This window comes from Hippopotamus amphibius, chromosome 7, assembly GCF_030028045.1.
Source record: "Hippopotamus amphibius kiboko isolate mHipAmp2 chromosome 7, mHipAmp2.hap2, whole genome shotgun sequence".
NCBI lineage: Eukaryota > Metazoa > Chordata > Mammalia > Artiodactyla > Hippopotamidae > Hippopotamus > Hippopotamus amphibius.
The window spans coordinates 97697251-97724528 of NC_080192.1; the positions used below are offsets into that span (position 1 = coordinate 97697251).

The 27278-nt window shown below is 39.8% G+C and overlaps 2 protein-coding genes across 13 annotated transcripts in view; one reads left to right on the forward strand and one right to left on the reverse strand.

Moving 5' to 3' along the window:
• Positions 1-4723, forward strand: part of USP34 (ubiquitin specific peptidase 34) — a 236077-nt gene extending 231354 nt beyond the window's left edge. For 8 of the 9 annotated variants that reach the window (XM_057741863.1, XM_057741860.1, XM_057741861.1 and 5 more), the window contains 4 exons: positions 1839-1979; positions 2086-2229; positions 3129-3288; positions 3478-4723. In XM_057741863.1, coding sequence (XP_057597846.1) covers positions 1839-1979; positions 2086-2229; positions 3129-3288; positions 3478-4085 — 1053 coding nt within the window. In that variant the 3' untranslated portion in view covers positions 4086-4723. The remainder of the gene's footprint in view (positions 1-1838; positions 1980-2085; positions 2230-3128; positions 3289-3477) is intronic. The other variant, XM_057741862.1, reaches the window with a different exon arrangement.
• A 77-nt stretch (positions 4724-4800) lies between these two features.
• The window catches only part of LOC130856880 (activator of 90 kDa heat shock protein ATPase homolog 2), a 29546-nt gene continuing 7068 nt past the window's right edge, over positions 4801-27278 (reverse strand). For 2 of the 4 annotated variants that reach the window (XM_057741867.1, XM_057741870.1), the window contains 7 exons: positions 10780-10865; positions 8811-8925; positions 7623-7711; positions 6822-6938; positions 6311-6412; positions 5696-5747; positions 4801-5554 (listed from right to left, as the gene is read on the reverse strand). In XM_057741867.1, coding sequence (XP_057597850.1) covers positions 5382-5554; positions 5696-5747; positions 6311-6412; positions 6822-6938; positions 7623-7711; positions 8811-8925; positions 10780-10865 — 734 coding nt within the window. In that variant the 3' untranslated portion in view covers positions 4801-5381. Of the gene's footprint in view, positions 5555-5695; positions 5748-6310; positions 6413-6821; positions 6939-7622; positions 7712-8810; positions 8926-10779; positions 10866-22483; positions 22593-27278 lie in introns of all 4 variants that reach the window. The other 2 variants (XM_057741871.1, XM_057741869.1) reach the window with 2 other exon arrangements.

Below are 27278 nucleotides of genomic sequence, written 5' to 3' on the forward strand. Positions count from 1 at the left end.
AAGTCTAAGACCCAACCCCTCAAAATAAAGTGGACACCTAAATACTGCTTGTTAAGTTGTGGAGAGAGAATGGTGGGGAGTGGGGAAGAAACTAGACTGATCCTAAGGTTTGGCTCATTCCTTGGATCAGCCGTAAAAAGGATCCCCACTCTCTTTAGACCCTGAAGAAACTATTGGTTTCTTGCTTGAGTGCATCTGCTCATTCCCGGAAGATGAGATTCCTTTGGCACAAACCTTTACCCACATTTAGATCTGGAATACTCTGAGTCTGGTCCAGCCTCTTGACCAGGCAGTTGTGCTCTGTATATTCTCCTAATGGATGTGTGTCACATGATACTGTAATAGTTGCTTCTTTGCCTCCTTGTCCCAAACCATGAACTCCTCAAGTGTAGACTTTATCTGAGTCATCTTTATTTCTAAAGAAATGTCATTTTGTTTTCTATACCAGGAATCTTTGATAGGCTAGTATTCTTTTAATTACATGGCTTAGTACATAGTAAACATTCAGAAAACAACTTGCTGGTTGATTTTTGAGCTGAGTGGTCTATTCAGTAAAGTGGAACAGATCTCTGCTTCCCCCTCACCCCCCACCACTTGCTGCCGCTCTTCTCATCCCTCTTGATTTAGATAGTTGCTTTTTTTGGTTTCTCTACTCTGCCATTGCCTGTTGCTTTCCTATTGCTTTATCTGCTTCTGCACTGTACTGCTCTCTTGGCTTTTTTTCCACCGAGTTCATCACCCCCAAAACTTCCCTTAAAACAAAGTCAAACCATCTAAGGCTTCCAAAGCCCCTGCCAGCCCTATAGAAGCATCTGTGCTGTGCAAGAAATACAGGCAGCAGGGAGAGACTATGACCAGTAGAATAAGGCAGGTTTTCCCGACACCAAGGATCTGAAGACCTGGGTGCTGGTCCTGCTTGATTCGTTATATCTTGGCTGACCTTGAGCAGTTTACTTACCACAGTACTTATGCTAATAAAATATATAGGTATATACATGTACATATTATCTAAAATAGTCCATTTTTTTCCATATAAATGATCTATTAAAACACACATATAAATAATCTAGGGAATATATTTACTTAAAGACATACTACTTGTGTTTAAGAGCCATGACCATTTGAAAACAGGAAAACCAAATTTTAGTCCAATTTCCATATTTTGGGACCCACTAATTCTCTGTGTGAGATAATTAGGAGAAGAGATTTGCTGTTTACCTTTGCAGTATTTATGGGGGTGGGGGGTGGGGGGATATTTACCAAACAAATTACTATTGTTAATGAGATTATACAGTGAAAGTTTTAACTCATTTTAGGGAATAAATTTAATTCTTAAAATTTGTCTTTTCTCTATGGGTGGTTTTGTTATCTATTATTTCTCCCCTGAAGACATCATCCTATTTGTTAGTCTTATTTGTCCAGTTCTTATTAACTCTTAATAGCTAGATACTAAAGCAGCATTTCTTTTAAAACATATTTGTTCAGTTTTGCCATTCAAACTTTTAACAAATCTCTTCTTCTAACACTCACCCATTTAAGTCCAAGTTAGTAACATTTTTATTGGGAGGACAGTTGCTGTAACTGAAAGTTTAGTAGACTGAAGTAAAAGTGGCTTTCTGGGAATTCCCTAGCGGTCCAGTGGTTAGGACTCTGCTTTCACTGCTGAGGGCCCACCTCAGGGAACTAAAGATCCAGCAAAGCCGCACAGTGCAGCCAAAAAAAAAGTGGCTTTTCCAATAGGATGTTCAGTGACTTCAGATGTATATCATAAGCAGTGTATTTAAGATTTGCAGTTATTTCGGTGCTTAACCAATCAGTGCCTCTTCTCCCCACTTTAGTCTGCTATGTCAAAAAACTGCATCAAGCTTTTGTGTGAAGATCCTGTTTTTGCAGAATATATAAAATGTATCCTAATGGATGAAAGAACTTTCCTAAACAACAACATTGTCTACACATTCATGACACATTTTCTTCTAAAGGTATGTCACAGGCTGGAAGTGCAGCGCGTTACTTCCAGTTAGTTCATGGTTATGCTTTTCACTGTGTTGATCCTTTTTTGGAGATTTTTTTAATCGTGTTTTTCAGGTTCAAGGTCAAGTGTTTTCTGAAGCAAACTGTGCCAATTTGATCAGCACCCTTATTACAAACTTGATAAATCAGTATCAGAACCTGCAGTCTGATTTCACCAACAGAGTTGAAATTTCCAGAGCAAGTGCTGCTTTAAATGGGGTAAGAACCATGCAAAGGTAGTCATGTACTTCAGAATTTTCCTAAATTTCACCTTAGTATGATTTTACTATATATATAACTTTAACTTATTCAAACTCCAGAAGTCATGTATGATGAAAAACTAGCCAAATAAAAATGTGTTCACTCTGCCTTGTATGTATGCAGCACACTCTCTTACCTTAGTAGACATGAGCTAATGTTATTAAATGTGAAGGGCAATAAGACCACTACAGGGAGACATTGTTTCTCTCTTCACATTTTTGAACTGTTACTTGTGATGTTTCTGTTAGTGTCTGTTAGAAAATCGGATTAGTAATCTGAATATAAAGCCAGTTAAAACTAGGGAATTGGTTGCCTTGTATAGACTCCCACAAAAGCCATGTCATGGAGTAATGAAGCACCCTGGAAACGTGCTTGCTCACGTCCAGCAGCAGCCTCCCAAGTAACAAAATGCTTAGATGCCAGAATGGATTACAGGGCGAAGTGAGGAAGACCTTGTGACGTCAACCAGGAGTCAAGCATAACCTGGAGACTGATCCCTAGGCTAGTGAGGCCTGACCTGCTCATCACCATTCAGGGTTTGCTTTTAAAGTTCCAATGTAAGTTCTAGTACTGATTTCCACCCCCTTTTCCATTTTCAGAAAGCGCTATTTGGGTCTTCAGGCTGACTAAATTAGTGGTGTGGTGCATAAAATAATGGTATTAGTGACTTGGAACCAATAGAAATGTAATTAGAATCGTATCGTTTAACACTGGCTTTCTAGTTTTAGCATTCTTCTAAAAATACCAGAGGAACCAGGATGGATTCCTGGAAAAGTAAATATGTGCAATTAAACTGTTTACAGTTGTGTCAGAAGTTGGTTTTGGAATTTGAAATGTCCCTATCTGGATTTTCGTAGGACTTGCGAGCACTTGCTTTGCTCCTGTCGGTACACACTCCCAAACAATTAAACCCAGCTCTAATTCCAACTCTGCAAGAGCTTTTAAGCAAATGCAGGACTTGTCTGCAGCAGAGAAACTCACTCCAAGAGCAAGAAGCCAAAGAAGGAAAAACTAAAGGTTAGCTTTATGGACTAATAAAATATTGACTTTAGGGTGGGAGAAGGGAAGAAGACACTCTGTGCTGCTGACTTTACAATAGCTGTGTGAGCCTCCTGAATATGATGCTAAAAAATGGACTTTCCCACACACACCCCCAGTATTATCTTAATGACTCCTTTCAGAGAATGTTTTGATGTTCCTTTTCAGATGATGAAGGGGCAACTCCTGTTAAAAGGCGGCGTGTTAGCAGTGATGAGGAGCGCACCGTAGACAGCTGCATGAGTGACATGCAAACGGAAACCAGGGAGGTCCTGACCCCAACTAGCACCTCAGACAATGAGACAAGAGACTCCTCAATCATCGACCCAGGAACCGAGCAAGATCTTCCTTCCCCTGAAAATAGTTCTGTTAAAGAATACCGAGTGGAAGTTCCATCTTCGTTTTCAGAAGACACGTCAAATACCAGGTCACAGCATGCGGAAGAACAGTCTGACAATGGTAGATTTGAAGACTGTAAAGAATTTAAAGACCTCCACTGTTCCAAGGATTCTAACCTTGCTGAGGAAGAATCCGAGTTCCCTTCTACTTCTCTCTCTGCAGTTCTGTCTGACTTAGCTGACTTGAGAAGCTGTGACGGTCAAGCTTTGCCCTCCCAGGACCCTGAGGCTGCTTTATCACTCAGTTGTGGCCATTCCAGAGGACTCTTTAGTCACATGCAGCAGCACGACATTTTAGATACCCTGTGTAGGACCATTGAATCTACAATCCATGTGGTCATGAGGATATCTGGCAAAGGAAACCAGGCTGCTTCTTGACATTAGATGTAGCATGTCTACTTTTAAGGTCACCCCACCCCCGCCCCCACCCCCAATGCTGTTTGTATAAGTTTTGCTTATTTCTGTTTTTGTGCTTCAGTTCGTCCAGTGCTCTCTGCTTGAATGGCAAGATAGATTTATAGGCTTAATTCTTGGTCAGGCAGAACTTCAGATGAAAAAATTTGCATCTTCAGTATACTTTCTAAAGGGCAATCAGATAATGAATATGTTTTATGTAATTAAGAGCTCCCTGTAGTGGCTTTCATTTAATATGGCTGTCTGGGAGGAACAGGGTTCCCTGGCCCTGTACAATGTAATTTAAACTTACAGCATTTTTACTGTGTATAATATGGTGTCCTCTGTGCCAGTTTTGTACCTTATAATAGAGGCAGATTGCCTCCAATCGCTGTGGTTCTTATTATCAAAATTAAGTTTACTTGTATACGGAACAACCACAAGAAATTTGATTCTGTAAAGAATCCTCTTTAGCTGTGGCCTGGCAGTATATAAATGGTGCTTTATTTAACAGAATACCTGTGGAGGAAATAAAGCACACTTGATGTAAAAATAATTGTTTTATTTTTATTGACATGACTGATTGCTATTCTGTGCACTTAATTAAACTGATTGTGATGACTTTTTATTTGTTTACATACCTTGCTTCAGTCTTCTCAGATGAAAGTAATGAGAAAACTGTGAATGGGGGGGGACATATTTTTATCCATTATATTCTATTTCATTAGAAGTATAGTGGCAGTCCAAAAAGTACCTTTTTCCAGAGACTTTTCAACCCTCACCACCCCGAAGTGCATAACTGCTGCAGGGAGAAGCAGAACAGTACAGCCAGCTTGCCCTCACGTCAACATGCTCCTGAATGCAACACACTACTGTTTCACGACCTAAGAGCTACACACCTCAGAAACCCTGAAGTAAAATAAAGGAACAATATCCACATGCCATTTATTTGTCTTCCTGAACTAAAATTACAGCTAATGGTAAGCTTGCTAGGACAAGCTTTAGCTTGGGACACTTCAACTATCTGTACCTGGGGACTCAATCTATTCCCAGGAGAGCATCTATAGGCAATAAAATTTGTACCTAATTTCACATTGCTTTTAACTCAGTGCCGAGTCTAGTCATAGTAAAGATTCAAACAATGCTTTCAGTTCTGTATAAGTTCATGGATTTCATCCAATATAAATTGACTATTTTTTTTAAAGGAATGATAGAGGGAAGAGGTAAACGTGACATGTTCTCTGCTTACAAAAAATAATGCCCTTTATAAAATCTTCTAACTCAGCTGTTTAGGGTGGTCAGCTGCAGTAAACCTTTTATTTCTTCAAAATGCTGCTTTTGCCAACAGAATTTCATGTTCTCTTCTTCACACACGGGAACTCCTTTACAGTTCAGTTGTAATTCTGTTTGCCCTAGAGTAGGCACAAAACTCAGTGCAACTATTGCATAGTGTTCTGGAAGGAAAAAAAGGAAAGCTTATTACTGCGTTATGAAAAGAAAAATTTACCCATGCAGTAGCACTATCTGCTTTTCATAGCAGGAGGAAAAAAAAAACTTGAGTGTTTTTTGGACTTAAAAGAGTGCTAATAACATACCTTCTGGCCAGTTCCTACTTCTCCATTTCATGACGATCCTTTTATTTGTTAACTGAAAACAAACGGGAAATTCCACTGAAAACATCTTTTAAAACTTCATACAATACTACAGCAAAGAAAAACACCAAATCCTTTCATGAAAGCCCCTATGTATGAGAAGTAATCAGTGAACAACATACACACCCATCTTCCGATTTATATGCCAGCACCTTTGCGAATTCGTTGTCCCTAGTGCCAAAATGTAACAGCAGTAACATCAAGGACAGAAGTATGATAACCAATTCAGAGCCCATGTCAACGGCGAGGCAACTTACATTTGGCAACACACACCCTAGTGTCAGAAACCTGAAACTTATAGACCAAGAGTTGGGAGGAATTATACTTGTGTCTTCTAAAATCATAAATGTTTGCACAATTACTGTGAAACTAAAGCTTCATCTTTGTTGTTATTTACTACATATAACATTTTTTATTTGCCCTATAACACAACTTTAATAAAGTTCTCAAGTTTCTGTGAACTCAGATAAAAACCAAAGCACATTTAAAACAGCACGAATAAAGCAATAACAGAAGAGTCACTCCCAGCTTACTTTCTTTTAACCTAAGATTACTTACCAATTCTATATATTCACCAGTGATGTCCCCATCAAACATCTGGAATTTCCCTCCCTTTTCAGCTTCTAATACAGCAGGAGATTTAGAAAATTCTTGCACCAACTAACCAAGAAAAACATACAACAGACATGTTATTCTGGCACATGCTATCATGTTTTTAACCTAAATGTAAAGTGCTAATACAGCAGTTGCTGTGGTTTGGGTTTGTTTAATTGTGAATACATAGCTTTTAATGATAGTTTTATCTTCTTCTCTCCCTCTCTTTCAGAGGAAGAAAGCTCACTAAATTGCTCCAAATCCCTCAATGCTGATAAATTCTCCCCAAATGCCCATCTTTTCCCTACTCAAATCTGTAGGACAGCTTCCCCGCCTCAAACTATCCTAAAGATTTCTAGATCTCTTCAATCAGAAAAACATGGCCATGCAGGAAACCAAAAACCAGCTTCAGTTCTTAGTGCTGTATTTTCTCCCAATGTCAGCATTTCAGATCCTAGCTTGAGATATTACTCACATCTTTCACAGTGAAGATTCTGTACAGCTGCTCGACAGCTGTATCAAACAGTTCCATCATGTGCAGTGCCACAGTGGGAATCCTTACACCCAGTGCCACTGGAGAGGAGGCCTGGATCTCAAAAGAAAAGGTTCCAAAGCATAATCAGCATGACAAGATTTAAAAAATGTAGTCTTCCAGTCCTGGTAAAACACTAAAATGTCCCACACAGACTCTCTTCCACTAAAAGCCTTTTTTTTAGCACCACCAATTCTAGTCTTTATTTTGGAAACAGAGTTCGATGCGCCTTACCTCTCTGTTCCACTCCCAGTCTATGGCTTCAGAGCCCAAGTCCTACTTGGATATGTAAATATGGCCCAGGGAGCATAAAGATAAGCACATGAAAGACAACAGCACTTAGGCCCAAAGGGTGTCAATCCCCCAGCATCAGATTCCAAGAACAGGATCTAAAACCTCCCAATCCTCCAAAAGTCTGGCGAGAAGGTTCTTCCACTGTGGTATGTGACCTCAAAGTCACTTGTAATTTGTTGCCTACCAAAACAACAATGCCTTTACAACAGTCTTGAACTAAATTCAATATTTATCTCACAAAAAGGCTAGTTTATACGGTCCCTTCCATCATGGATGGAAGTCTCATCATTTCCCCCCAAAGTGGTAGGGGATGTAATAACGGTGGATTAACTGGCCCTCCTCAATACCCTTTACAGTTCTCCATCATCACAAGGCTGTTTAGAGCTTTGAAGCCTTCTCAATAAGCACTTCCTTCCCCTTCTCCCGCATATGAGCCACCAGAGGTCATACCTGCAAGGTAGTCTCACTCAGTTTCCTTTGAACAGTCAACTCCTGGGTTGCCATAGCTTTGGTTGGTAAAATCATTCCCATTGTAAATTCTACAAAGAAAACGTATGAGAAATGGTTTTAATAAAGAACTTTTTCCTTTCCAGCACAAAGAGTAAGGCAGCTGAAAACAGTATGTAAGAATATAAAGGAACTGATATTTACAAAAAGAATTCCCACAGCATTTTGAGAATTTCAAGACTATTCTGTACTTTTTACACAAAACTAATCACTAACATGAGTTCCATAGCAACAAATGCCTTTAATCCTTTTCTTTTTATCAAATGCCTCACTTTTATCTAGTTCTTAATAAAACAGCATAATTTTCAAATGTTGTTTTCAAAAAAGCTCCACTTTATACACCTAACTACTAATAGCTTTATGGCCTTCACGTACTGTCAAAACCAGACACTAGGCTTCCTGCTTCACCATCATCTCACAGAGCTCAGCCTCACAGTATTCAAGCCTGTGGGCCAGCAGCATGTGTGATCTCGTGGGAAAAGTGTAACCCCCAAACCCATCTATGCCAACACCTAAATACTCGGCAGAGCCCAAGGATGAGGTGCAGACATACAAGCCCTGCTGGCTATTCTACCTGGCAGGTAACTTCTCTAATTTAGGGAAGAAGACAATAACCTCAACCCCACACAGGGCAGGGGTATCTAAATAAGTCTCAACTGCACCTGTAACACCTGCAGTCACTTTCATTCACTCATTGAAGAAAGATTCACGAAGCACCTACTACATGCCAGGCATTGTGCTAGATGCTGGAGATATAGCAGTGAACAAGACAGACTCCTTCCATGCCCTCACGGAGCTTACAGTCTAGCAGGGAAGACAAACATTAAACAAGTAATTATAAAAACAACTGATTAAATAACTATCATTCCAGAAAACTTTCAGCAATTCTGTAGGCAAAGTGGTTCACGCTGCATAAAATCCTGATAATTACTAATTATGGTCTAACTCCTGACTCGCTCTCAACCTCCAGACTACAATTTATCCCCCAGACTACAATTTATCCCGCAGCATACAGAGTTGTTTCTGGAGCTTTGGACATCAGCCTAACCTGGGAATCCAGACCACAGTGCAGAGCATTATTTGGGTAAGTGCAAAAGGGACCCTCTAGTTCACAAGGGTTGCCTTCTTTACCCGTCTTAAGTGCCTTCAGGTAATCTCCAAGGGCTTCCCTGACCTTGGCGGTGCCTGCAGTTTTCATAAGATCCTTCAGTATATCCCCATCTCCTTTCTTTTTACTCACGTTCACCTACAAATCAGAAAAATACAAACCTAAGAAAAATCTGGTTTGACATATTCTTACAATACTGGGACATATGGCTGAGGGAACTGTGATGGTGAGGTAAGAAAAGAAGTGGATGTAAGAGAGACGTGACAGGTTTCTTCATATAGCTGAGAAGATGTAAGGGGTTTTTTAATCAAGAGTCCACTGACCTGGTTCGTGGCCAAATCTTGAATGGACTTCTTAGAATGTGGACCCCCTAATTTGCATACGTTTTATGTGTACAGGTATTATATTGATGATGTAGTCCATGGCTTTCACAGGGTCTAGAAATGCGCTGTCCAGTATGGTAGCCGCTTAGCCAGCGGCTGTTGAGCACTTGAAATTGTGGCTGGTCTGATATGAGATGTGCTGTAAGTGTAAAATAATACACACCAGACAATGAAGACTTAGTACTAAAAAGGAATGTAAAATAATCTCATCAATAACTTTGATACTAATTACATGTTAAAATGGTGTTTTTATATTTTGGGTAAAATAAAAAACATTGAAACTAATTTCATCTGTTTCTTTTAAATTTTTTAACATGGCTGCTAGAAAATTTTAAGTTCCTTATATGGCTTGCATTATATTTCCATTGAACAGCGCTCGTCTAGAACCCCAAAGCCAGTGTAATTAGGAAAATCAAGTTCCCACATATCCTGGTCTTGGCCTACACTTTGTTGTCAGGGAGGAGAGCTGGGAAAGGGAGAGGAAGAGGGAAAGGAAAGAAGAGAGGGAGGGAAGGATGGAAGGAAAGGACAGGAGGAGAGGGGGTAGACAGGGAGAGGGAAATGTCAAAATGTTGCTCTGAGGATGCCTCTGTGGTATTCTCAGAATGAAGAGATGTTGGTTTGAAATTATCTAGTGTCCCTATGATTCAGTTGAGTTGGGCCTGCTCCCAGGCCCCAGTTCTAAAGGGTTTGTTCTATAATACTATTGTACCAAGGTCTGAATCTAAAAGACCAGTTTAATATGCTGCTGAAACACTTCTCAGCTGACGGATCTGAATATAGCAAAGTGAAATCACAGCCCCTGAGTGCAGCAACCACATGTCTGAAGGTATGTCTGAGACAGCCCCACTCTTACGGCATTTTATAACCTTTAGGAAAGGCAACTCATAGTGGCTCAGTGTAACTTAGTTTCTATATCTTGAAGGCTTTCACACTGAATATGTTCACAAATCAAAAAAGATCCTGTATCAAACTATCTTCATTTGGAAAATACAGCTAACTATACAAATGGTCTCGCCCCCAAACCAAGCTTTTAGTTTAAAGAGGGCACTAACTGCAAACCAAGCATGGGAGTTATACAGGCTCCATCTCCCAAGACAACCGGAAGAGCCAGTGAGAAGCAACACCCACTAATTTATGAAAAAACGTGATATAACCAAGGGAGAGATCACAGCGAAAAGCTGAAAATTTTCACTATTAAAGGAAAAGAGCAAAGATGCAGAGGAGGAGAAACAAAATCCCATTCACCAAGCTGTGCATCATACCTGAGCACTTTCCAGTATATACACTGTCACATGTATCTGATAACTCTGAAAAGTGAATTAACCCTGTTTCACAGATGAGGAGGCCATGTCACCTGCCCAGGCCCCACCCCTGGTCCATGGGGCAGTCTAGGGCTTCCTGTTCTTCCTCCTACACCACTCTGTCCACACCCCATGCTGCCCCCCACAGGACAGCTACCCTTCTCAGCACACAAGCCCTCCACTGCTCTCCAAAACTAGTGCACAAGAACCACAGTCTGATACAAAGTTTTTCAAATGCCCAATGTGTATAGCAGAAACTTGATTAAAAAAACAAAGAAAGAAAGACACTCCATCAGATACCTCACCTCAGTGTCATCTACTTCATTTTCTTCAGACAGGTTGGGTATTTCAATCAACCCCTTATGCTTTGCACCAGATTCTTTAATTATACCTAAAATGAGCAAAACATGTTCTTCAATTACAAAATAACAACGAGTTTACATAAAACTGCGCTGCCTGACTGAGAAGCCCACCCTCCTCACAGGACGCCACTTGTGGGGACGAGGCAGCATCAAGCCTTCCCCACCACACACACGTCGAAACCAACCCTGCTCTCCTGGCCCACGTCAGAGGTAAGCACCCAAGAAAGGTGGGGGTAGAACCCGGCAAAGTGCACACGAAATCAAGGGTCACACGGAAACACAGGATTGGAGTAAGTGGGTCTGTTTACCAATGTTTCTTCTGTCATCCCCCAATATTCTTTACCAAATCAAAGCAGGATAAAGGGCTTTCTTGAAGAGGAGTCCCAAAAAGGGACAGGAAGGCAAAAGGGGACCATGAGTTCTGATCATGGGAAGAGTGAGGGGAGGAAGGTGTGCCCTGGGGATGTTTGTGTGGACCCCATGCAACTGATTTCTTTTAGGACCAGAGTGCGGACTTCAGTGAAATCGAGATGGTGACAGCTTACTCCCAACTTCAGTCCCCCTGAAGATGACCAACTAGCTGCTATCCATGGACGAGACACCACTGTGAAAATCCTAAAACCCAGAGGTGAGGCTGATGCACTCTGCTGGGCCAGAGACAGAAAGGGACTACATTAGAAGAGTTATGAGGAGGGACTTCCCTGGTGGCGCAGTGGTTAAGAACCTGCCTGCCAATGCAGGGGACATGGGTTCAATCCCTGGTCCAGGAAGACCCTACATGCTGTGGAGCAACTAAGCCCATGCACCACAACGACTGAGCCTGTGCTCTAGAGCCCACAAGCCACAACTACTGAGCCCATGCACCTAGAGCCCACGCTCCACAACAAGAAAAGCCACCGCACTGAGAAGCCCACGCACTGCAACGAAGAGTAGCCCCTGCTCTCCACAACTAGAGAAATCCTGTGTGCAGCAATGAAGACCCAACACAGCTAAAAATAAATAAATAAATAAATTTATTTTAAAAAAAGAAAGTATGAGGAGTGGTAACACTCTGATCAAACTGCCCCTCCCCCAGGCCAGCACAGAGCCACACTGAGAGGGCCCCATTGCAATTTTTCCAGTGGGAAAAGAGGGCAGAAGGTGGACATGCAGGTCCTCCAGCATCACTGGATGCTCCCCGGGAGGCCCACTGGGGTGTCGACTCACGGAGACCACTGGGAATCAGACAAGGATGGAGAAGCGGGGCAAGGCTTTCGGCAACCAGTGCTCAGATCTGGATGGACCGTGTTCTTGCTTGCAGCAATGCATGAGCAGAGCTCAGTTGGCAATTCTGCCTGATCTGGGTCTCCAGGCAACAGGCCAAAGCCAGCTGTGGAGCCCATTGTACTGCCCTAAAAATTCGTAGCCCCACTCAACTGCTGAGTGTAGCTTCCCTTCCTGACCACCCAGGAAGCCCACCCAGGAAGCCCACCCAGGAACCTGGGCAGCCTCAGAGCCCATCCAAATAGTCCCACTTGGGCAGGGAGCCAAGCCAGCAGCCATGCTCAGCTGCTGAGCAGCCTCTGGCCCTGCATAACCAGGCCTGAACAGGGACCCTAAGCAGCCTAGCAGCCCTGCCCAGTTGCTTAACACAGCATGTGGCCTTGTCCAGACATAGAGCCCAGCAGCAACCCCCCTGCACAGAGGACAGTCTCTAGCATCCCCAATGGCAGGATACAGCTGGAAGCCCCTCCTGACCAGAGAGCCCAGCTTGCAACCTTGTTCAGCAGCTGAGCATACTCAGCTGCCTATGGATGGTGAAGCCAGGCATGCAGACCTGCCCAACTTCAAGGTATAATCTGTGTCCCCACCTGGTCACAGAACACAGCCTGAGGCAAGGTCCTACCGTGAAACCCTGCCTGCAGCCCTGCCTGAACACGGAGTCCAGCCAGCAGCACCACCTGGTCAGGGAGCATAGCCTGAGACCCCACTCAACCAGGAGCAATGGCAGAGCCCAGCCCATAACCCTGCCCTATCACAGAGTCCAACCAGTGGGACCACCCTACCAGGGAACACAGCCAGTGGCTCTGCCTGACCAGAGGTAATTGCAAAGCCCAGCTAATGGCCCCATGTAACTGTGGAGCACAGCCAGCCAACCTGCCCAGTTAAGGAGCCCACTCAGCAGCCCTGCTTAAACATGGAGCCCAACTGACTAACCCAATCACAAAGCCCAGTGGTAATCCCCCACCCCGACCTCAGAGTACACTCAAGTAGAGACCCTGACAGCAAGCCCTGCCTACCCATGGACACTATTAGCTGACACATCCTGTAACCCAAGCTGAATGGTGAAGGTCTTTCCCTGCCAAAGCAAACCTGTAAAATATGGAAGAAGAGACCACTTACTTATACATGCAGATACCAATGCAAGCAATCAAGGCTCAACAAAAATCAGGTAAACATGACACCACCAAAAGAACCTAATAAAGCTCCAAAAACTGATCCTAAAGAAATGGAGATGTATGAACTACATGACCAGGAATTCAGAATAAACCTCTTAAAGAACTTAGTGAACTATTAAGAACACACAGACAACTAAATGAAATTAGGAAAATAATGCATGAACAAAATAAATTCAAAAATGGAACAGAATTAAAAAAAAAAAAAGCCCACAAAACTCCTGGAGCTAAAGAATACAATGGCTGTACTGAAGAATTCAATAGAGAGCTTCAACAGCTAACCTGACCTAGCAGAAGAAAACAATCAGTAAACTAGAAGATGGGTTATTTGAGATTGTCCAGCCAGAGAAACAAAAAGAAAAAAGAATGGAAAAGATCAAAGAAAGAATATTGGACTTATATGATACTACCAAATGAAATAATACATGCATTATGAAAGTCCCCAAAAGAGAAGAGAAAGTAAGGGACAGAAAGCCTATTTAAAACAATAATCGTTGAAAACTTCACAAACTTGGGAAGAGAAATGGACATCCAGATTCATAAGGCCCAAAGGACCCCCAAATACACTGAACTCAAAAAAGGCTGCACCAAGACACATTACAGTTAAATTGTCAAAAGTCAAGAATAAAAAGAATTTTGAAAGCAGCAAGAGAAAAAAGCTACTCTTCACATGCAAGGGAGCTTCCATAAGGCTATATGTGGATTTCTCAACAGAAACTTGACAAGCCTGCAGTGGGATGATATACTCAAAATATTGAAAGAAACAATATGTCAACCACAAATACTATACCCAACAAAGCTGTTCTTCAGAAGTAAAAGAGAGATAAAGACTTTCCCAAACAAACTTTCCCAAACAAAAGCTGAGGGGACTCAATGTCACTAAATCTGCCTTATAAGAAATGTTAAAGAACATTTTTCAAGTTGAAATAAAAGCATGCTAGTTAGCATCATAAAAACATATGAATGTGTAAAATTCACTGGTAATGGTAAATACACAAAGTCAGGTTATCTAATATTGCAGTAGTGGTAGGTAGTTCTCATACAACTCTACATTAAAAGTTAAAAAACAAATGTATTTAAAATAACCATAACTGGGACTTCCCTGGTGGCACAGTGGTTAAGAATTCGCCTCCAATGCAGGAGACGTGGGTTCGATCCCTGATCCAGGAAGATCCCACATGCCGAGGAACAACTAAGCCTGTGTACCACAACTACTGAGCTTGCACTCTAGAGCCCATGAGCCACAACTACTGAGCCCATGTGCCACAATCACTGGAGCCCACGCGCCACAATCACTGGAGCCCACGCACCTAGAGCCCGTGCTCCACAACAAGAGAAGTCACTGCAATGAAAAGCCCACACACTGCAATGAAAAGTAGCCCCCACTCACCACAACTAGAGAAAGCCTGTGAGCAGTAACGAAGACCCAGCATAGCCAATAAATAAATAAATAAATCTTTTTTAAAAATTAAAAAAATAAAATAACCATAACTATGAGAATTTGCTTTTGTATACACAACCTAAAAATATGTAAATTGTAACACCAATAAACTAAAATGTGAGGGGAGAAATATAAATTTCTGTATGCTACCAAAGTTAAGTTGTTATCAGTTTAAATAGGATGTTATGAATATATTTTATATACAGCTCAGGTTAACCACAAAGGAAAACACCACAAAAGATTATGATAAAAGAATCAAAGCATACCTCTACAAAAAGGCATCAAATGACTAAGGAGCTGGCAAGAGAGGAAGCAAAGAACATACGATCTACAAAACAGGAAAGAATTAACAAAATGGTAACAGTAAGTCCTTACCTATTAATAGTTACTTTAAACATAAATGGATTAAATTCTCCAATCAAAAGTCACAGAATGGCTGAATGGATTAAAAAAAACAAGATCCAACAATATGCTACCTACAAGAGACTCACTTTAGCTTTAAGGATACACATAAACTGAGAGTAGAGGGATGGAAAAAGATATTTCAAGCAAATATTAACCAAAAGAAAGCAGGAGTAGCTATACTTATATTAAGCAAATAGACTTTAAGCTAATAATGGTCAAAAGAAACTAAGAAGGTCATTATAGAATACTAAAGCTGTCAATTCATCAACAAGATATAACAATTGTAAATATTTATGCACTTAAACACTGAAATACATAAAGCAATTACTAAGAGAACTTACAAGGCGAAGTACTATCAATACAATAATAGTTGGGGACTTTAATACCCTATTCTCAACAATGGATATATTATCCAGATAGAAAACCAATAAGGAAATATCAGATCTGAACAACACTATAGACCAAAAAGACCTAACAAACATATACTGAACATTCCATCAAAGAGCAACAGCACATGCATCTTTCTCAAGCACCCACAGAACATTGTCTAGAATATATCATAAGTTAGGCCACAAAACAGGTCTCAACAAATTCAAAAAGATAAAAATTATAGTAAGTACCTTTTCCAACCACAATGATATGAAACTAGAAATCAGTAAGAGAAGGAAAGCTGGAAAATTCACAAACACACAGAAATTAAAACACTCCTGAACAACTAATGGCTCAAAGAAATCAAAGGGAAAACTTAAAAATATCTTGGTACAAATAAAAATGTAAACACAATACATGAACACTTATGAGATGCAGCAAAAACAGTTCTAAGAGGGAGGTTTATAGCTATAAACTCATACAACTACAAAAAAAGAAACTTCTCATTTAAAGAACCTAACTTTACACATCAAGAAACTAGAAAAAGAAGAACAAACTAAGGCCAAAGTTAGCAGAAGAAAAGAAATAACAAGCGATCTACAGATTCAATGCAATGCCGGTTAAAATTCCAATGGCATTTTTTCACAGAAATAGAACAAACAATCCTAAAATTTGTACGCAACCACAAAAGATGCCAAATAGCCTAAGCAATCCTGAGGGATAACAAAGCTGAAGGCCTCATACTTCCTGATTTCAAGCTATATTATAAAGATATACTAATCAAAATGGTATGGTATTGGCATAAAAACAGCACATAGATCAATGGAACAGAATAGAGAGCCCAAAAAGAAACTCATGCACATGTGGTCAATTAAGCTATGACAAAGGAGTCAAGAATATACAGTGAGGAAAGGACAGTCTCTTCAATAAATGATGTTGAGAAAACTGGCAGCCATAAGCAAAACAATGATAATGGACCACAATCTTACACCATATACGAAAAATCAACTCAAAGTGAAATAAAGACTTGAATCTAAGACCTGAAACCACAAAAGCCCTAGAATAAAACACAGGTGATAAGCTCCCTGACACTAGTCTGGGCAATGATTTTTTTTTTTTTTTTTAATTTATTTATTTATTTATTTATTTTTTGGGGGGGTACACCAGGTTCAATCATCCGTTTTTATACACATATCCCCATCTTCCCTCCCTTCCTTGACTCCCCCCCCAACCCCCCCCCACCCTCCCCGCCCCAGTCCTCAAAGGCATCTTCCATCCTCGAGTTGGACTCCCTTTGTTATACAACAACTTCCCACCGACTATTTTACAGTTGGTAGTATATATATGTCTGTGTTACTCTCTCGCTTCGTCTCAGTTTCCCCTTCACCCCCCGCCCCCTCCCATACCTCGAGTTCTCCAGTCCATTCTCTGTATCTGCATCCTTGTTCTGGTCACTGAGTCCAACAGTACCATTTTTAGATTCCGTATATGTGAGTTAGCATACAATATTTGTCCTTCTCTTTCTGACTTACTTCACTCTGTATGACAGATTGTAGTTCTATCCACCTGATTACATATAGCTCCATCTCATCCCTTTTTATAGCTGAGTAATATTCCATTGTATATATATGTCACATCTTCTGTATCCATTCATTTGTTGATGGGCATTTAGGTTGCTTCCATGTCCTGGCTATTGTAAATAATGCTGCAATAAACATTATGGTACACGTTTCTTTTGGGATTATGGTTTTCTTTGGGTATATGCCCAGTAGTGGGATTACTGGATCATATGGTAGTTCTATTTGTAGTTTTTTAAGGAACCTCCAAATTGTTTTCCATAGTGGCTGTACCAATTTACAGTCCCACCAACAGTGCAGAAGAGTTCCTTTTTCTCCACACCCTCTCCAACATTTGTTGTTTCCAGATTTTGTGATGATGGCCATTCTGACTGGTGTGAGGTGATACCTCATTGTGGCTTTGACTTGCATTTCTCTGATGATTAGTGATGTGGAGCATCTTTTCATGTGTTTGTTGGCCATCTGTATGTCTTCTTTGAAGAAATGTCTATTTAGGTCTTCTGCCCATTTGTGGATTGGGTTATTTGCTTTTTTGGTATTAAGCTTCATGAGCTGCTTGTATATTTTGGAGGTTAATCCTTTGTCCGTTGTTTCATAGGCAATTATTTTTTCCCACTCTGAGGGTTGCCTTTTAGTCTTGTTTATGGTTTCTTTTGCTGTGCAAAAGCTTTTAAGTTTCATGAGGTCCCATTCATTTATTCTTGATTTTATTTCCATGATTCTAGGAGGTGGGTCAAAAAGGATGGCGCTTTGATGGATGTCATATAGTGTTCTGCCTATGTTTTCCTCTAGGAGTTTGATAGTGTCTGGCCTTACATGTAGGTCTTTAATCCATTTGGAGTTTACTTTTGTGTATGGTGTTAGGAAGTGTTCTAATTTCATTCTTTTGCATGTTGCTGCCCAGTTCTCCCAGCACCACTTATGTAAGAGGCTGTCTTTTTTCCATTGTATATTCTTGCCTCCTTTGTCAAAGATAAGCTGCCCATATGTGTTTGGGCCTACTTCTGAGTCCTCTATTCTATTCCACTGATCTTCCTTTCTATTTTTGTGCCAGTACCATACTGTCTTGATCACTATGGCCTTGTAGTATAGTTTGAAGTCAGGAAGCCTGATTCCACCAACTCCATTTTTCCTTCTCAAGATTGCTTTGGCTATTCGGGGTCTTTTGCGTTTCCATACAAATCGTAAGATTTCTTGCTCTAGTTCTGTGAAAAATGCCATTGGTAATTTGATCGGGATTGCATTGAATCTGTAAATTGCTTTGGGTAGTACAGACATTTTCACGATGTTGATTCTTCCAATCCAGGAACATGGTATGTCCCTCCATCTGTTTGTGTCCTCTTTGATTTCTTTCATCAATGTCTTAAAGTTTTCTGCATACAGATCTTTTGCCTCCTTAGGCAGGTTTATTCCTAGGTATTTTATTCTTTTGGTTGCAATGGTGAATGGGAGAGTTTCCTTAATTTCTCTTTCTGCTCTTCCGTTGTTAGTGTATAGGAATGCAAGAGATTTCTGTGCATTAATTTTGTAACCTGCTACTTTACTAAACTCATCAATTAGTGCTAGCAGTTTTCTGGTAGAGTCTTTAGGGTTTTCTATATATAATATCATGTCATCTGCAAAGAGTGACAATTTTACTTCTTCTTTTCCAATTTGTATTCCTTTGATTTCTTTTTCTTCTCTGATTGCTGTGGCTAAAACCTCCAAAACTATGTTGAATAATAGTGGTGAGAGTGGACACCCTTGTCTTGTTCCTGTTTTTAGGGGGAATTCTTCCAGTTTTTCTCCATTGAGAACAATGTTGGCTTTTGGTTTTGCATATATGGCTTTTATTATGTTGAGGTAATTTCCTTCTATGCCCATTTTCTGGAGAGCTTTTATCATAAATGGATGTTGAACTTTGTCAAAAGCTTTTTCTGCATCTATTGAAATGATCATATGGTTTTCATCCTTCAAGTTGTTGATATGATGTATCACATTGATTGATTTGCGTATATTGAAGAATCCTTGCATCCCAGGGATAAACCCCACTTGATCATGGTGTATGATTTTTTTAATGCGCTGTTGCAGTCTGTTAGCTAGTATTTTGTTGAGGATTTTTGCATCTATATTCATCAGTGACATTGGTCTATAGTTTTCTTTTTTTGTGACATCTTTGCCTGGTTTTGGTATCAGGGTGATGGTAGCCTCGTAGAATGAGTTTGGGAGTGTTCCTCCTTCTGCAATATTTTGGAAGAGTTTGAGAAGGATAGGTGTTAACTCTTCTCGAAATGTTTGATAGAATTCGCCTGTGAACCCATCTGGTCCTGGGCTTTTGTGTGTTGGGAGATTTTTAATCACTGCCTCAATTTCCGTACTTGTGATTGGTCTGTTCATGGTTTCTATTTCTTCCTGGTTCAGTCTTGGAAGATTGTATTTTTCTAAGAATGTATCCATTTCTTCCAGGTTATCCAATTTATTGGCATATAGTTGCTTGTAGTAGTCTCTCATGATGTTTTGTATTTCTGAGGTGTCCATTGTTACTTCTCCTTTTTCATTTCTAATTATGTTGATTTGCATCTTCTCCCTTTTTTTCTTGATGAGTCTGGCTAATGGTTTATCAATTTTGTTAATCTTCTCAAAGAACCAGCTTTTAGTTTTATTTATTTTTCTTATGGTTTCTTTCCTTTCTTTTTCATTTATTTCTGCTCTGATCTTTATGATTTCTTTCCTTCTGCTCACTTTAGGGTTTCTTTGTTCTTCTTTCTCTAGTTGTTTTAGGTGTAAGGTTAGGTTGTTTATTCGATCATTTTCTTGTTTCTTAAGGTAGGACTGTATTGCTATAAACTTCCCCCTTAGAACTGCTTTTGCTGCATCCCATAGGTTTTGGGTTGTTGTGTTTTCGTTGTCATTTGTTTCTAGATATTTTTTGATTTCCTCTTTGATTTCTTTAGTGATTCCTTGGTTGTTTAAGAGTGAATTGTTTAGCCTCCATGTGTTTGTCTTTTTTGCAGTTTTTTTCCTGTAATTGATATCTAGTCTCATGGCGTTGTGGTCTGAGAAGATGCTTGATATGATTTCAATTTTCTTGAATTTGCTGAGGTTTGATTTGTGACCCAAGATGTGATCTATCCTGGAAAATGTTCCGTGTGCACTTGAGAAGAACGTGTATTCTGTCGTTTTTGGATGGAATGTCCTATAAATATCAATTAAGTCGAGATGGTCTAATGTGTCATTTAAAGCTTGTGTGTCTTTATTTATTTTCTGTTTGGATGATCTGTCCATTGATGTAAGTGGGGTGTTCAAGTCTCCCACTATTATTGTGTTACTGTCGATGTCCCCTTTTATAGCTGTTAGCATTTGCCTTATGTATTGAGGTGCTCCTATATTGGGGGCATAGATATTTACCATTGTGATATGTTCTTCTTGGATGGATCCCTTGATCATTATGTAGTGTCCTTCCTTGTCTCTTTTAATAGTCTTTACTTTCAAGTCTAATTTGTCTGATATGAGTATTGCTACTCCAGCTTTCTTTGGACTTCCATTTGCATGGAATATCTTTTTCCATCCCTTTCCTTTCAGTCTATATGTATCCCTTGGTCTGAAGTGGGTTTCTTGTAGGCAGCATATAGAAGGGTCTTGTTTTTGTATCCATTCAGCCAGTCTGTGTCTTTTGGTTGGAGCATTTAATCCATTTACATTTAAGGTGATTATTGACATGTGTGTTCCAATTACCATTTTCTTAATTGTTTTGAGTTTGTATTTGTAGGTGTTTTCCTTTTCTTGTGTTTCCTACTTAGAGAAGTTCCTTTAGCACTTGTTGTAAGGCTGGTTTGGTGGTGCTGAATTCTCTTAACTTTTGCTTGTCTGGAAAGCTTTTGATTTCTCCCTCAAATCTGAATGAGATTCTTGCTGGGTAGAGTATTCTTGGCTGTAGGTTTCTCTCTTTCAGGACTTTGAGTATATCCTGCCATTCCCTTCTGGCCTGCAGAGTTTCTGTAGAAAGGTCAGCTGTTATCCTGATGGGTTTTCCCTTATATGTTGTCTGTTGCTTTTCTCTTGCTGCTTTTAATATTTTTTCTTTGTGTTTAATTGTCGTTAGTTTGATTAATATGTCTCGGTGTATTTCTCCTTGGGTTTATTCTGTATGGGACTCTCTGTGCTTCTTGGACTTGGTTAATTATTTCCTTTCCCATGTTGGGGAAGTTTTCCACTATAACCTCTTCAAATATTTTCTCAGACCCTTTCTTGTTTTCTTCTTCTTCTGGGATGCCTATAATTCGAATGTTGGTACGCTTAATGTTATCACTGAGGTCTCTGAGACTGTCTTCTAATCTTTTTATTATTTTTTCTTTTTCCTGCTCTGTGGCAGTTATTTCCCCCATTCTATCTTCCAACTCACTTATTCATTCTTCTGCCTCAGTCATTCTGCTGGTTAGAGCATCTAGAGTATTTTTAATTTCAGTTATTTTGTTATCCATTGCTGTTTGTTTTTCTGAGTTCTTATGAACTGTTTCTTGTACTTTCTCTATTTTGTTATCGAGATTTTGTATCATTTTTACTATCATTAAATTCCTTTTCAGGCATTTTTCCTATTTCCTCCTCATTTATTTGGTCTTGTGGGTTTTTTTCCTGCTCCTTTGCCTGCATGGTGTTTCTTTGTTTCCTCATGGTTGTCCAAACTTTTGGGGTTGCTTGTCCTTGGGTTTTTTTGCGTTATTCTGTGACCAGCAGAGGTTCCTTTATTGTTCGTCTGTAAGCGTCGGTGTGTGGGGAGGGAGAGGGTACAATAGTGGCTCCTTCTCCTGGGAGGGAGTGAGCAGTGGCGCACTAATGTCTCAGTCAGGCTTGGAGGTGCCTGTTGCAGAGGGCGCCGGTGGCTCAGGCGTAAACAGAAAGTCTTAGAGTTGGGCCTCTCTCGGGGGTTTTTTTCTTTTCTTTTCTTTTTTTTTTTCCTCTCGGCAGCCTCCCTGCTGCTGGCGTTGCAAGGGGTTTTAATCTAGCCCCACCCGAGTGCCTGAGGGTACTTGTTATCCCTGAGCACCTTAGGTGGCCCGCAGGGGGTCTCTCCACTGCCTGTTGCAGAGGCGCGGAAAGAGAGAGAGAGGCTATGCGCGTGGCTCCTCCCAGCCGCCAGTGAGCCTGCAGCCTCCAGCCGCCATCATGGCCGGGCAGCTCTCAGGAACGGGCACTCCTCTCCGCGGGCCTCCTCCCTCCTGTCCTCTCGGTCCGTCACCCTACCGGCAACAATGTTTCCCACACTGAACCAGCTCTCCTGTTCCCACACTCCCGCTCTTGGACCCTCCGTTCAGCCGCGGATCTATGTCTTGGTCCGGGAACGCTGAGCTGCGCTGCGGACCCTCCGAATGTTTCTCACTCCCTCCCGTCTGCCACAGCTCCGCCACTTCACCCTCTTTGAGCCCCCGTAGATGCCTCCCTACCGGCTATGTCGGGCTCCCCGCAGTCCCATCCGGTGTCCAAGGCCGTCTGCTGGTGTTCAGCTGGTTCTCTTTGAGAATTACTGCGTCCTTCCGTGCATTCCCAATGCATCTGTCATGATTTTTAGATTTAACACCAAAAGCAAAGGGGACTACTCAAACTAAAAAGCTTCTGCACAGCAAAGAAAGCCATCAACAAAATGAAAAGGCAACCTACTGAATGGGAGAAAATATTTGCAAATTATATATCTGATAAGGGGTTAGTATCCAAAACACTTAAGAACTTATAAAAATCAGTAACAAAAACAGTCTGGTTAGAAAATGGGCAGAAAATCTGAAGAGACACTTTTTTCCAAAGAAAACATACAAATGGCCAACAGGTACATGAAATAGTGCTCAACAATACTTATCATCAGGGAATTATACACCAAAAGCACAATGAGATATCACCTCACACCTATTACAATATCTATTTATTAACAGCTTACTGACCAGAGGCATATCAATACATCTTTTTTTTTTTTTTTAAACCACCCCTGCCACTCTCTCACAACTGAGTCTCCACACCCCTCCCATTTTCTGAGATGCTTTTTCTGGAACTTCCTAATGGCTGCATACTAGACCTGATCCTTAATTTTACCTATTTTACCCCCTTATTTTCTATCTCCTTGTCTTTTTTGTTCTACTTTCAGGGAGACTTCAACATTATCTTAAAAGTGTTTGGCTGAATTTTTAAATTTCTGTGATACATTTTAATTTCCAAATTTAAAATGTCTTATTCTCTGAGTGTTCTAATTTTTTAGAACTCTGTTCTTGTTTTGTGCTTTCTATAGCATTTTGTGTCTCTTTAGACAATAATTGTAAGTTTTTGACATTTCCTTCTGTGCTATGCCTATGCCTTCATTTCTTTTTTTTTTTTTTTACAATAAACTGCATATATTTAGAGTGTACAATTTGATATCCCAATCTCCCAGTTCATTCCCCCCCAACCCTCCCCACTTTCCCCACTTGGTGTCCATGTTTGTTCTCTACATCTTTGTCTCTATTTCCACCTTGCAAACTGGTTGATTTGTACCATTTTTCTATAGTCCACATATATGTGTTAATATACAATATTTGTTTTTCTCTGACTCACTTCACTCCATATGACAGTCTCTAGGTCCATCCATGTCTCTAAAAATGTCCCAGTTTCACTGCTTTTTACAGCTGAGCAATATTCCATTGTATATATGTACCACATCTTTTTTATCCATTCATCTATTGATGGGCATTTAGGTTGCTTCCATGTCCTGGCTATTGCAAATAGTGCTGCAATGTACAATGGAGTGCATGCGGCTTTTTGAATTATGGTGTTCTCTGGGTATATGCCCAGTAGTGGGATTGTTGGGTCATACGGTAGTTCTATTTATATTCTGTGATTTACATCAAAGAGTGTTCTTCCTATGTTTTCCTCTAGGAGTTTTATAGTGTCTGGCCTTACATTTAGGTCTTTTATCCATTTTGAGTTTATTTTTGTGTATGGTGTTAGGAAGTGTTCTAATTTCATTCTTTTACATGTAGCTATCCAGTTTTCCCAGCACCACTTAATTGAAGAGGCTGCCTGTTCTCCACTGTATATCCTTGCCTCCTTTGTCATAGATTAGTTGACCATAGTTTATCTCTGGGTTTTCTATTCTATTCCATTGATCTATATTTCTGTTTTTGTGCCAGTACCATACTCTCTTGATCACTGTAGCCTTGTAGTATAGCCTGAAGTCAGGAAGCCTGATTCCACCAATTCCGTCTTTCCTTCTCAAGATTGCTTTGGCTATTCAGGATCTTTTGTGTTTCCATACAAGTCATAAAATTTCTTGTTCTAGTTCTGTGGAAAATGCCATTGGTAATTTGATCGGGATTGCACTGAATCTGTAAATTGCTTTCAGTAATATAGTCATTTTCACAATGTTGAGTCTTCCAATCCAAGAACATGTATGTCCCTCCATCTGTTTGTATCTTCTTTGATGTCTTTCATTAGTGTCTTATAGTTTTCTGAGTACAGGTCTTTTACCTCCTTGGTTAGGTTTATTCCTAGATATTTTATTCTTTTTGTTGCAATGGTGAATGGGATTGTTTCCTTAATTTCTCTTTCTGATCTTTCATTGTTAGTTCAATACATCTTTAGAGAGTGACACAATTAACATCACCGTGTGAAGTTGTTAGAGCTTAAAACTGATCAATGGTTCATTATACACCTTATGATTGTCCTTATTTACATTTTGCTCTGTTAGGTGTTTGTTCCAACTTTGTGTATATTATAAACACAAGTTTATTACTGTAAATTTTTCAAAAATGACACATGGCGAAATTCTGAGTGAAGAAGAATTTTGTGGGGAATTTTATGCATATGCTTTTTCTGATTTTCTGAGTGACATGTATACTAGTGTCTCAAAAGATGATAGTTCTTCAGAATATAAATCTGATTCAGACAATATGAATATTAGACCAATAAAAAGACAAAAAACCTTGGTGATTGATTCCAATACAGAAAGTGAAAATGAAACTCATAGTACTGGAGAAGGCTCTTTTGCTTCTACGGAAGACTGGATTGAAGACAACATTTCACGAAAATCAGAAGACTTTACAAGTGTGTCAGGTGTAACTACTGAATGTAATAACCCATAAAGTGTTACTGAAATAACAGAATTAATTTTTGGCAACGATTTTTCTGACTTGGCTGCTTCTCAAACAAACTTCTATCACCAACAGAATGAGAAATCATTAAAAAGTATGATAAGGCTTTAAAATGGACTGATATAATGAATAGTGACATGAAGAAGTTTCTTGGATTAATAATTTTGATGGGACAAATAAAGTCACACTGGAAAGAATATTGGTTGAGCCCTTACTTGAAACATCTATCTTTCCAAAGATTATGACGAGAAGAAAGTTTGAACAAATAATGACATTTTTTTCACTTTTACAATAACTCAGAAACTCTACTTCCTGCAGACAGAATTTCAAAAGCTAAACTGCTTTTAGATTCTTTCTCTACCAAAATTCCTATCGATCTATATAACCAAACTAGAGCTATCACTTGATAAGGCAATGATAAAGTGGGGAGGATGACTCATATTCAAAATCTATAATCCCAAAAGACTTACAAAACATGGAACTTTGGTCAGGATGGTTAGCATAAGTGAAACTGGATATATATGCAACCTTGAGATTTACACAGGTGAAGGAAAGAAACTGCAAGAAACAATATTATTGGTCCTACAACCTTATCTTGCTTCATGGTACCATATTTACCAAAAAAATTATTACAACAGTGTGTCCACATCTGAAATACTGTTGAAAGATAAAACCAGAGTTGGTGGGAACATAAGAGAGAACTGTGGTCTACCAAACCAATTAAAGGAGAAATCTAAAAATCTACAAAGGGGATAAATGACATTCTTACAGAAGGGTGAAGTGATTCTTCTTATACTGAAAGACAAGAGGCTAGTCTGCATGGTGACAACTATTCATGATGCCTCCAGAGCATTTAAGGAAAGGAAGACAGGAGGACTGGCCAACAGATAACTAAGCTCACTTGTATGTTAAAGTATAATAAATATATGAAAGGAGTTGATCGATCTGATCAGTATCTGACAAACTTCAATATCCTCTAGAAAACTCGAAAATGGTATAAGAAAGTCAATTTCTATTTGAGTAGTTGTGGTTTATTCAATGTGTTTAAAATTTACTGTGGCCTTAATGCATAGAATAAATTGACTTACAAGCAATTTTTGTTAGCAGTAGCTAGAGAATGGGTAACTGACCATTCTGGTGAATGTAGTGGTAGTCCTGCACCTGGTCCTTCTTGTGGTGTTTGTAAAAGAGCCCCCAACAAAGATCCACCTTGTCGACTATCAGGTAAGATAAAAGAACATATTCTAGAGGAAAAAATACCCACAGGACCAAAAACAAGGCCGTCAGAAAGTGTAGAGTTTGTTCTTCCAGGGGAAAGTGCAGTGAAAAGTATAATTGTAATAGATGTTCTTCCCCCTGCACAGAGGTGCCCATTATACTGCCTATCACACTCTAATGAAATATTAGAAGGCTTTCTTAAGATGTACAAAGTTTCAAATAAATACATTAAGTGCAGAAAAAGTTGTTGATATTTACTCAAACACAGGTGTTTCAATATTCACTTACATAAGAAACTGCGGGCCACAGTCATTAGCTTCTGCAAAAATCCCTCAGTCAATAATGCGCTAAAAAGGGAAGAAATAGTGAGTTGTTCACAAGGATATGAAGAAAAAGGAACCCTTGTGCACTGTTGGTGGGAATGTAAATTGGTGCAACCACTATGGAAAACAGCATGAAGGTTCCTCCAAAAATTAAAAATAGAGTTACCATATGGTCCAGCAATTACACTTCTGGGTATATATCCAAAGGAAACAAAAACACTAATTCAAAAAGATATATGCATCCCGATGTTCACTACAGCATTATTTACACTAGCTAAAACATGGAAGCAACCTAAGCATCCATCAATGGATGAATGGATAAAGAAAATGTGGTACATACACACAGTGGAATAGTATTTAACTATAAAAAGAAAAAAGAATCTTGCCAATTGCAGCAACCTGGATGGAACTTGAGAGCATTGTTAAGTAAAATAAGTCAGAGATAGACAAATACTATTTGATCTCACTTACATGTGGAATCTAAAAAAAAAAAACAACACACAGTCAAAGATACCAAGAACAGATTAGTGGCTGCGAGAGACAGGTGGTGGCAGGATGGGTAAAATGGGTGAAAGTGGTCAAAGGTA